At 42.9% G+C, this 12,384-nt stretch overlaps 1 protein-coding gene across 4 annotated transcripts in view; it reads right to left on the bottom strand.

The window, feature by feature from the left end:
* The window catches only part of RIN2 (Ras and Rab interactor 2), a 118,864-nt gene that overhangs the window by 62,870 nt on the left and 43,610 nt on the right, over positions 1-12,384 (bottom strand). For all 4 annotated transcript variants that reach the window (XM_067533031.1, XM_067533030.1, XM_067533028.1 and 1 more), the window contains one exon: positions 129-221. In XM_067533031.1, coding sequence (XP_067389132.1) covers positions 129-185 — 57 coding nt within the window. In that variant the 5' untranslated portion in view covers positions 186-221. The remainder of the gene's footprint in view (positions 1-128; positions 222-12,384) is intronic.

Below are 12,384 nucleotides of genomic sequence, written 5' to 3'. Positions count from 1 at the left end.
AGGCAAGTTCTCTCAGGATAATGTGTAAAAGGACCGAGGTTCTCTGCAGCTGGTAGTTATAAACAGCCATAGTTTTCAAAGCAAATGTGTATTCCTAATTAGTGAAATAAATCAGATCTTCCTTTTACCTTAAAGAAACTTCCTCTCTTGTCCAGACAACGGGCTTCCATTGTCACAGACGACATTTTCCCTGGGAAGACTCCACTGAACGTCTTGAACTCCTAAAAGTAGAGACATTTTTAATGGTTAGTCCAGTCTGTAGGAAATTCCTTTCTAAGCCACAGGAACAGTCACAACAACAGTTCTGCCAAGATCTTTTTCCATCAACAACATAGTGCCATTGATTTCCCACCAAAGCCCTTACATATCCTTTTTGTCTATTATTTCCTATAAATTGCACTGCTTCAAAAGACAGTTACTAGGAGTTCCGTTCCCCCTTTCCCCTTCACAACTGATCGTGTAATGCTCTCTGAGAGGATTTTAATGCACTCATTAAAAAAGAATGCTAAAACATAATGATTGCTTTGTTTGTTTGCTTGACCTCAGTCTGAAGTACAAATAGAACAAATGTTAGATGTCACCACAATCCGCTCCCAAAGATTACAGTTTTAATGTAGCTGATCAGAGGAAAAATAGAGCACCAGCAAGGGACAGAGAACAAATTACTGTAAACGTAAGGGGGGAGAAGAGAGGAGAGGAGAGAATCTAATTTAAGATAATGAAATAATTATTGACCTTTCGGACCTTTGCATCCAATAAATTTATACAGGGGTGCAATTACAAAGATAATACTTTTTTCCAGATCTGAATAAAATGTGATTCAATGTCCAGAATATAATGTTTGTACAAACATATCTATACCAATGCATGTATCCATTAATATATTTAGCTGATTAGCGATGTTAAAAAAATAGTCTCAATCGACTCAGGTTTGTATTTCTTGCAAACAAAGTCCTGAACTAAACAAAGGCCAAAATCTGCAGTCCTTAGTCATAATTCTTCACCTTTAATTAAAAATTAATCCCCCCCCCCCACCTTTTCATTAAATTACAGTAGTTGATTATGTTGGAGTTTTCACCAAATTATTGCACCAAATCTTGGAAGTGCAAAATGCACCATACCACAAGAGATGTGACCCTTTAGTTTGGGTACAAATGTAAGTGAAAAATTGAAGGCATTGAATAGCTGAAGTTTAAGTCTGAGTGAAAGTAGCAGCTGAGCCAAAAATTTCTGCAAGAGCTTAAAAAAAAAAAAAAACCCAGCCACTCTTACTTTCCTTTATTGGCATTATTAGAAGAAGCCAAGAAGGGCAAAGAACAAGTTCAAGGAGGAAGGAGTTAATAAAAAAATAAATGAGTGACTGAAAAGAGTGGAGAAGTTAAAGAAGAAAAACGAACTATAAAAGAATGAGAAGTAAAACTATGAGCTAGAAGAGGCGAGAGGGATAAAATGGAATATTTTCTTTTCATTTTAGTATGTAGAAAGAAGCTTACCATTCACCCCACCCTGAACTTTTGCCCATTTCTAAAGCTACTCTGAAAGTGCAGAACATTAGAAAAGGTTACAGGTTTTCCACTTATGGGGCATGGCCAGAAAGAGAAGTAGAAGGGCTGGGAAACTCATGAAGAAGCCTGTTTCCAAGAAGCTTCCAATCTGATTTTGCAGACTTCTGAGGTTGAATTCTGTACACTTGGCCAAACTGAACTCAAAACTCCAGTGGTTTACCAAGTACTTTTACACTTCACAGTGAAGGTATAAATTCCAGGGGAAGGAGATGTACCCATGCTAGGTTCTGATCAAGCTACCGTGCTAAAAATAGGAAAGCCACAGCAGCATGCAAGTCAGGAGGGACTAGCTGCCCTAGTATGTGCTTAGTGATTTGGATAGGATCATAGTTTGGAAGACTGTCCCCTTCCACCGCTTATTCCACCGTTTGTACCACCATGGTTATGCTTCTGTTTTTAACGTGCTAGTTCAATCACAGCTAGCGTGAGTATGTCTCCTTGAGCTGGAATTTACACTTCTAGCTTGAACTGTAAACATAACTCCCGAATTAGCTAGAAGTAGGTACTCTTTTAAATAAATGTGGTCAACTTTTCTAATTTTAAGAGACTTAAGTTTCTGACAGAGCTATCTTTAAACAGCAAGGCCCTATTTGTTTTGTTTAAATGTCATTATTTATATTTCCTGGTTGATGCTTATAAGGATCTTTTTTCAGTAAGGGAGAGTATGTGAACTAAAGAGTGATACTTGGATTAGTCACTTAATCTCTTTGTGCCTCAGTTTCCTCCCTGTAAAACAGGAATGAAACCCCTTCTTCTCTCCCAGCCTTTGTCCCTCCTCTCAGTTCAGATAGTAAGAGTTCCCCAAAGAGCTTACTGTGTACATGTACAACATGTGGCACAACAGGGCTCTGATCTCAGCTGGGGCCTCTAGGGGCTACTGTAATGCATGTGTGTTTAGGAGCTTTGAAGGAAAGATTTTGGGGGGGTTGCCCCAAGGTTTTGGTCATGCTTTGTCTCCATGCAGGAGTCTGGTTGCTCCATGCAGCACAGAAGGAAGTTCTCATCTCTCTCATCTACACTCCAATGCTCCAAGATTCCTGTTGCTATTGAGACTCTTCCAACCGCCAATTCAAGGGTTCGTCTTCACTAGTGAGTTAACATGAGGGATAGTTCTAGTGTTCTCATGCACACAGACTCATCACTTTGTGCATTGGTTGTAGTAAGAGGAGTTGGTTGGCATGACGATGTGTGCAGGGCAGACCTCGAGTGAGCTTCTCGTGAGAGCTACTAACTGGATCTGCCTGTAGCATAGATGCAGGCTAGCAACACCACACAACAATCAAGAGCTCTTAGTCCTCCAATACCTTCCCACAACCACTAGGATCCCCTGCCTCTGTCCTTTTCTTGCCATCTGCCTCTTTTCTGTTTCCTGATGAGAACATCCCCAAAGATGATACTACCAGAGCTTGTTGCCAGCTTGCTAGAGACAGACATCAAGTACAGGATGATTTCTGGTACAAAGCTATAAGGACCCATAATTTTGGAGCAAGAACAGAAGTGGCAAGCTTTACAATGAGATTTCCAAGAAGCTCACTGAGCTGAGAATTGAATGTATAGAACCCCAGCACAGGAAGACCACCACAGGAGTTTAGATGCTCTACCAAAAGGCCACAGATCATATCTCAGGCTAGTAATTCCCTGATGATGTGCCTATATTATAATGGGGTGCACTGCACCATTACCCAAACACAGGCTCCGATTTCACTCCAAAGGGTTTTCAGATGTCTGTCAGAATAGTGGATCAAGAGGAAGAGCCTGATCTGCTGTTGTTACTGCCAAACACCATCTTGCAGGGCCCCAGGAAGGGGCATGTGTGCAAGTTCCACCTCAGTCTTCCCCACAGCAATGCATGGGATAGGGAGTGCAAATCAGCACCCACTAACTGTGCAACTGACTAAACATCAGATCCTTTGCTGGCACTGACTGCAATGGAGCTAAACCCGTTTACAGCAGCTGAGGATTTGGCCCAAAGTGAACTGAAATAAAGTGAACATAAAGTAAACTGAAAGAAAAAATATTTATTTTCTCACTATCTTCCTTCAGTTACAGACATCTTAGGGGGTTACCTGTAGCAATCATAGGTAAAAAGAAATTAAGACAGAAATGCAATTTTCAAGTTGATGTTGTCCCTTTAAAAGACAGTGTCAAATTTGTGTCACCGGCAACATCGCAAACTTCAAGAGTGTTAAACTGGATATTTATGAGCTATGTAATTTAATTGCACATCCATCTGTACACATTCACATAAAACTGTCATTAATAACCTTATTTGTAAAAAACAGCCATTTCACAGGAAATCTAATCTTTGGTTTTAAACTGTACCGAATGTATATCTACATACAGCCTCGGTACTACCAAAATAAGACTACGCCAAGATTTTATTTTTAAATACATTTTATTTCTACAAGTAACAATGGTAAAATTAATGTTATAAGATTTCAGACACATACAAAACAAAGAACATATGTTACAAGTACATAGCAAAAGAGCAAAATTTGCAGTGTGAAGATCTATAAACTATTATGTTTAGCAACAAAGGTGTTAGATTCAGCATAAATAATAAATAGCATCTGGAAAACAAGATAACTGCATGCTTTTCTTGTTGGGTATTTTAGGGCTGTATACTTTTCCATGGCTGCTATTGTTACTATTATTTGTATAAAAGTAACACAGAGGCCTCAACTGGAATCAGGGCCCATTGTGTTCAGTACTCTACAAACAGTTCTCCAGAGATTTTACAGTCCAAACAGACAAGACAAAGGGTGGGAGGAAACAGGCAGGAAATGACTTACCCTACCCAGGGTCACACCCTAGGTAAGTGGCAACATGGAAAGCTGTCCTGTCTCCCCCTCCAGTGCCCCATCTATTAGAGTGTTACTGCATCTCTATAAATATCCAAATGTTGTTGATTCACTGTATTATTACATGTATTTGAGGGTTCAATTATTGAGCTGCTACAGAGTGAACCTACTGTCATAAATCAACATCAAAGATATGGATCAACTCTGCTGTCAGGGACTTTATTATAAAGAAGTTCCCAGCAAGGTAGCTGACATCTGAAATTGTGTAGGAAAACAGTTGATTCTTCAACATTTCCCCCCAAAAAACTGTCAGACTCAAAAACCTTCTGCTAAACCAATTATTCTTAACTCCTCTTCCAGATCAGTCCCTTATCCCGTTCAGAAAATCTTTCTAAATAATACTGTACATGTCCTTTTGTATTTCACATTAAAACTGAATTTTTCAACTCCCAATATGCCTCTCTATTTAAAATCCAGCACTAAGTGCAACTTTATTTATCACCCATACCTTAGTTTCTGTGAAAAACACAGACTCCTTATATTACATCCATTCCTCCTTTAAATATTGTTTTGTCTCCCTAGTGGCCAGAGAAAGAAACAGCTTCATTTGTCCAGAGCAAGCTCCATGCATACTCTAGAATTTCTAGTGAATTGAGCGACGCTTGATCATATGCTCATTTACCCAAACAAAGGTGTAAAACAGGCTGAAGTAGGTAAAGAACAAACAAGCTTTCAGTTTAGCAGTGGCTACTGTCCTCTCAAAAGAAGAGCACAAATGCAACTGCATAACCAGGAGGTTAGGAAAGAAGTCTCATGAATTCTGGAAGTAAAACATAACTTTAACAGTGAAAGTAATTAACCACTGGAATAATTACATCACAATTTTACAATCAAAATTAGAAGATTTTCTAAAAGATCTGCTCTAGGAATTACTTTTGAAGTTGTAGGGCCTGTATTACTTAAGACGTCAAACTACATGGTCACAATGATCCTTTCTGGCCTTGGGATCTTATGAATCAATTAATTTTAGTGCCATACTCTGAAAACCCACAAGCAAGGAAATGGCTTGAAGCTGTTCTTATCAACAGGTAAATGTAACAAGAGAAAAAGGTTTCCTCATTAAATCTTTTCCTCTTACCTTAGGGCATGTCCACACTGCAGCCAAAGATACAATTTACAGCTCATGTCTAGCTACCATGGCTAAAAACAGCAGTGAAGGGACAGTAGTGCAGTCTTCAGCAGTGACTAGTAACACAAGTATGTACCCAGGGTTCCAGATGGGCTTGTTCAACACACCCAGAAGCCCACCAGTAAGTCTTCACTGCTATTTTTAGCCACACTATTAAATTAAATTATCAATTAAATTAAATTAATTAAATTATCAATTAAAGCTAGACCACGTGAGCCTATGCAAGCTGCAATCACATCTCTGATTGCAATGTAGACATAGCTTAAGAGACAGAGTGCAAAAAAAGCTTCTTAACTAGTGAAAAACATTCACACCCATAACCTTAAATAGAGCTCAATAGATTTTTAAGAAACAAAAATTTAAAAAATGTAGTGCTAAGATGACGCAAGAGAAATTTTAGATGCTAATTACAGAGAGTTGTAAGATGTGCCATTGTGACCTAATGTCCAAATTCAGCTAATCACAAACATCTTAACTTTAATCATGTGCTTAAATCCCATTCACTTTAATGGCACTTGAACACATGCTTAAGCATTTTGCTGATTCAGGGCCTGAATGATAGTATTGCTACCACAATTCTATAACACTTACAGTAGAATCTCAGAGTTATGAACACCTGGGTAATGGAGGTTGTTCGTAACTCTGAACAAAATGTTATAGCTGTTCTTTTAAAAGTTTACAACTGAACATCAACTTAATATAGCTTTGAAACTTTACTATGCAGAAGAAAAATACTGCTTTCCCTTTATTTTTTTAGTAGTTTACATGTAACATAGTACTGTACTGTATTTGCTTTTTTTTTTCTTTTTTGTCTCTGCTGTTGCCTGATTGCATACTTCTGGTTCCAAATGAGGTGTGTGGTTGACCCTGTCACTTCGTAACTCTGGTGTTCTAACGCTGAGGTTCTACTATATAAAAATTGATCCCGCAGCCCTGTTAGTAGGAACAACCTGCAAGTTACTGGGCCTGTTTTTGTCTTTTAAAGCTATGTAAAGCATGAGGGTGATGCTGTGTTTGAAATGGTTAGTGCAGGAAAGCTAAGTCTAAGAGGTGGGTTTTGAATTTTAGCTCTGAATATGCAGAAAGTGGCAGGTCAGGCTTATTTCTTGGAGCAGCAAATGCCATAGTCTTGGTACAGCTCCTGCCAATTTGGGTCTTCCCTGTTTATCAACAGCATCGCTTTTCCAATGCAGTGAAGCAGTGGTAAGGTCCTGGTCCCTGAAGGGAAGGTGGTCTCCCAAGCAACCAGTACCAAAACCAAGTAGGGTTTTGAAAATCAGAGTCAGAACTGGACTCTAAGTTCAATCAGGAGAGGCGTATTAGGTGCTTTTCTCCCAATAACCAATGTCTGTCAGCAGCAGAATATAGAATGGATGTATTATTTACTTATTCAGCACTCGGTATATAGTTCAGTGCTGTACAAAACACAGATGCTGCACCTGCCAGCAATGAGCTTCTATCTAGGAGCTGTAGGAAGTACAGACTCACACTTGATTCTGCAATCAGATCTGCTAGTACAGATGTTTACTAAAATCAGTGCGGCTCTGTGTTGATGCAGGGGTCTGTACTGGTGAATACGGTTAGAGAATCACAACCGCTATCTCATATATACATAAATGGTAAAAAATACACTAGTTGAAGACTGAACCTTCACACAATGGGAGAAATTAAAATCTTTCAACATGTGAAAGCTTTGTAGGTTCTAACTGAAATGCCTCTTAAGTAAGGCAAGTTTTGAGGAGGCAAACAGTTGGTGAACAAGAGGGAGGAAGTTTCCAGGAGTAGGAGAGGACATGGAAAAAAGCATAAGGATGAGAGAGGAAAAAGAACAGAAAAGAAGCATTCAGGCAAAAGACTTGAGAAGAGCCAAGGCACTGAGTAACGGAATAGGATGAAATGAGAGCAGGAGTATGGAGAAGCGGAGCACTGTGCCAGGCTTGAAGGTGAGGGCGAGGTCTATGAATTTTAAATGAAAGGCAAGGGGAAGCCAGTAAAGGGATCAGGAATAGCCTAGTTGGAGAAGCAGGAGAGGAAGGTTATCTTTGTGGGAGGCTTTGGATGGGCTGAGGAGTGGGAAAGATAAGAAACTGGAAGACCAGAGAAGAGGTTGCAATACTGAGATGCCTTGTCTTCACTACAGAAAAAAGGTATTTTTAGTTAGGTAGGCTGTCCCACAGTCCTTTGTCGTGACCTGTTAACTCAGTCAACCTGCTAACATATGAATATTACAAACTGCCTCATCTTCACTAGGATTTTAGCTCAAGTTAGCAATCTCAAACTGAAAATATGCCTTTTTCATAGGGCAAACAAGGTGAGAGTGACAGATGGTTCATGCATGGCCAGGTGTTTTAGAGACGAGGGGAAAGGTTTTATTTTTAGAGATGATTTAAGAAATAAATTAGAGAAAACTGCTAAGGTTTGGTGACAGCTTGGTTGAAGGGAGAGGAGGATTGTGCAGGGTCAAAAAGGACAGAAGTTTAATGCTACTGCAAAAATAATAATGTTAAAAAAAGTTTTAAATCACAAGAGACAGGGAAAATAGCAGAGATTTTCACTAAGACAGAGGTCAGAAGTCTCAGTTACATTAAGGGCCAGACAGCGTACAGGCTCCTTAGTGTAAATGAGAAGCAAGAGATGGCAGCTTTTGGGAAAAGCAAATGAGTTCAGTTTTTGTAAAGCTGAGCTTGAGGGGGTGTTGGAACATCCAGGAAGAGATGTTGTTTATGGTGTTGTATTTCAGAGGAATCAGCAAAGCACATTTTTTTCTCCCCCCACACACTTTATCCAGATTTTAGACAGCCAAGGGAAAGCAGTACTTGTAAATGCAGGAGGGAAGCAACCATTCATGAATCACAGGACTTGCGCTTGCAACCAGGAATCAGGTAAGATGTCAGTGAAAATGTCTGCCTCTGTTTTTCAGGAACCAATAATTCTATGGGTTAAAATGTAGGTAATACACACAATGCTTTTAGTAAACACGAAAATGGCCAGATTACCGATGTTACCTTCCTGCTGGATAGACAAAAGGTCACATAAATTATAAAATAGGATGACTGTTCTAGCCTGATGATATTTTCAGATCCGTTTCTGAGTGCTCATGCAGACAATGTCCAAACAAATTTATCCAGACTTTCTCCCTAGTCCTCACACACAAAGAAATAAAATATTGGCTTCAAGTAAATACAGAAATAAACACTATCTTTGCCTGGTTTTCTTTGACCAACTTTTATATGACAGAAGAGACCTTCCTCAATAATCTTCTCTCACCATCCAAACCTAAGAACTTTAGAAGGACTTAATATTAACATTAAGGGGTCTATTCACTCATATATACACAGATAGTTCCCATTAATTACAGTTACATACAGAAAATGCTGTTCTGCTCTGAAAAATCCCCTTGTGCAAGTCTATGTTTATTGTATCTCTACTTTCTGGATTAAACATTCTCTGAAATACTCTATTTTTTCTCTTTAATTGCCAGCCCCATAAATTCACTCTGAGATCGGAAAGTCAAACTGGGATTTATCTTGTGTGAGCATCATCATCAATAATACAGATTCTGCTGATCAAACTATCTCTTCAGTTACACCTGTGCAATCCCCTTATCTTCAAACATGCCCTGAGGAACACATGTGCAGCTTCAGTCCTGGTTCAGCCTTATATGACATAGATGTAAGAGAGGGCATAATTTGGCTTACAGAACCTGGATTCCTTGTGACAATCCATGAGAAGGAAAGAACACAGGTTGGTTCTCAGATCCTGGAGTGAGATTATAGGACTGGCAGTTAAAAACAAAACAAACTTACTTCGCTAACTAAATAGAACAGTTACTTACCTTGTAACTGTTGTTTTTCGAGATGTCTTGCCCATGACCATTCCCAATATAGATGTGTGTGCGCGCCACATGCACTGGTGCCGGAAAACTTTTTCCCCTAGTGGTACTCATAGGAGCCAACTCCAGCGCCCCCTGCAGTGGCACACACATGCGCCCACATATAGGTGCCGTTGGCTCCCCCTCACTCTCTGTTCCTTCTTGCTGGAACTCCGACTGAGGGGAAGGAGGGCGGGTGTGAAATGGACACGAGCAACACTTCTCGAACAACAACAGTTACAAGGTAAGTAACCATTCTTTCTTCTTTGAGTGCTTGCTCATGTCCATCCCCAATTTAGGTGACTCTCCAGCAATGTCTCCGGTGGCAGGCAGGAGTTCATGGATGTGACACTTGAAGCACTGCTCTACCAAAACCAGCATCGTCTCCAGCTTGCTGCGTCGAGGCATAGTGGGTACGTACTGATGGCCAGGTAGCTGCTCTGCAGATGTCCAGTATGGGGACATGTGCTTGGAAGACCTCAGATGATGCCTGCATTCTCGTTGAGTGGGCTGTCAAGGACACCGGAGGCGTGACTCCAGCCTGCTCATAACAGGCTCAGATGCAGGCTGTGATTCACTTTGAGATATGTTGCGAGGAAACAGGCAGACCCTTTATCCATTCCGCAACTGCCATGAAGAGCTGCGTAAAACGACAAAAGGGTTTGGTTCTGTTGATGTAAAATGCCAGGGCCCTTCTCACCTCGAGAGAATGCAGGCACCTCTCTTTACTGGAGCTGTGCGGTTTGGGGCAAGACAGGTAGGAAAATCTCCTGATTAAGGTGAAAATGGGAGACCACCTTGGGCTAAAAGGTTGGGTGTGGGCGTAATTGGATCTTGTCCTTATAAAACACCGTGTAGGATGACTCTGATGTTAATGCCAGGATTGCCGAAATTCGACTCGCACACGTAATAGCCACCAGGAAGGCGCCCTTCCAGGACAGGTATGTAAAGGGGCACAAAGCCATGGGTTCAAAGGGTGCCCCAGTGAGTCTGGAGAGGACCAAGTTCAAATCCCACTGAGGAGGAGGGTCTCTTATCGGCGGGGAAAGCATTTCTAATCCCTTAAGAAACCTAACTGTGATTTCATACGAAAAGACTGTTCTACCTTCCACCAAAGGGTGGAAAGCAGATATGGCCGCTACATGAACCTTGATTGATGAGAAGACCAATCCCTCATTTCAAGTGGAGCAGATACTCCAAGATCGTTGGGATCAATGCCTCCATCGAGGGAAATGCCATGCTCAGCCGTCCAGCAGCTGAAGCGCTTCCACTTGGCCCTGTAGGCCGATTTGGTAGATGGCTTCCTGCTTTCCAAGAGCACACATTGGACCTGGGTTTAGCAGACTTACTCCTTCTGACTTAGCCACGGAACATCCATGCCGTCAGATGTAGGGAGGCCAGCTCTGCGTGGAGCAGGTGACCTTGATGGACAGGAGATTCAGTCTCAGTGGGAGGGTCCATTGCCTGGGTCCCGCCAGTTCTAGAAGCATCCTGAACCAATGCTGTCGGGCCATGCTGGCGCTATGAGGATGACCCATGCCTTGTCTCTCTTTACTTTCAGGAGGAGTTTGTGGATTAGACGTATTGGCGGGAAGGCGTACAAGAGGGTCCCCGACCAGGAGAGGAGAAAGGCATCTGTGATGGAGCCTGCACTGAGTCCCTGACGGGAACAGAAGCGATGACACTTCCTATTGGCCCTGGTGGCAGAGAGGTCCATTTGGGGATTGCCCCACCTTTGGAAGATGCAGGTCGTTATCTCCAGAAGGAGAGACCACTCGTGATGAGAGCAGAAGGACCTGCTGAGATGGTCCGTCAAAGAGTTGTTGACTCTTGGGAGATGTACTGCTATTGGGTGAATGTTGTGAGTGACGCAAAAGTTCCAGAAACTCATGGTCTCCTTTCACAGGGTCGGGGACTGGGCCCCCTCTACCCCCTGTCTGTTGATATAGTACACAGAGGCCGAAGCTGAGATGGGGGGAGGGGCCTCTGTTCTGGGTGGGGTGATTCCCCCCCATGCTCGAGGCGCGTGAACCCTCATGGTCAGAATCCATGTCGGTGTGGTGCCGAACTGTGAGGGATGGAGGCTTGCAGTGCCGATGCTCCTTCCACGGAACCGGACTGCGGAATCCCCGAGGGAAACCCCCCACCGGTAAGGCTACAGTCCGGGCCATTGTCCCTATGACCACACCCCCATTGGCAGCACTATAGGGAAGCCGGACATTGGGGCTGCAGTTTGCCTAGTATGAATAACCTCCTCGCTGTCTGAGGAGGAGATGCTGCTCTCTGATGGCCAGGGTGGCACTGATTCCAAATATCTCACGGTGCCGGGCAGAGCACGCTGATGCACTGGAACCAGTGAGCGGTACAGAGAGTCCAAGTGATGGGCGTGACAGGATCAGCTCGTCTTTTGGCTTTTTGTTTGGACTAGACAAGCGCGGTCACGGTGCCAGTGATGTGCCGTGAGTCCGGTGACCTGCATTGCTCCGTAGTTCCATGGTGGTGCTTCGCTCGGTGCCAGTTCTCTGGAGACTGGTGGCAGGAGCCCAGTCTGACACTGTCCTCAGCCAGAAAGTGTGGTCTCAACTCCGGGGACCGCCTGTGCACCGGTGAACAGTGCCTCGAAGATGGGGACTGTTGGGCAAATCTGTCCCTTGATAGGGTATCCGTTGGTGCCAGTGCCCATTCTTAGTGTGGTGGCCTGCCGTCTCTCGGCATCGGCGGCATGGGCAATGCCAGGAGGTCCTTCATTGCCTGGAAAGCTTCCAGAGTCAATGGCACTACCCGGCGGTGAGGGCTTCTGCCGCTACCAGAGTCGATGGAGGGCCTGGTGCCGGGGTTGATGCTCGCAGCAGCAAGGGACCTTTCTGAGGCAGGGAGGATTGACAGCCCGACATGGGTCTCACCTGGTCCCCCTTAGCCTTCTCCACAAGGGAGCATCCCCGCTCCGTGTGAGTCTTC

This window comes from Emydura macquarii, unplaced genomic scaffold (genome assembly GCF_026122565.2).
Source record: "Emydura macquarii macquarii isolate MOO-44397 ecotype Brisbane River unplaced genomic scaffold, CSIRO-AGI_Emac_v2 contig_3305, whole genome shotgun sequence".
In the NCBI taxonomy this organism is placed as follows: Eukaryota; Metazoa; Chordata; order Testudines; family Chelidae; genus Emydura; species Emydura macquarii.
This window is presented reverse-complemented; position numbering and strand designations above follow the sequence as displayed.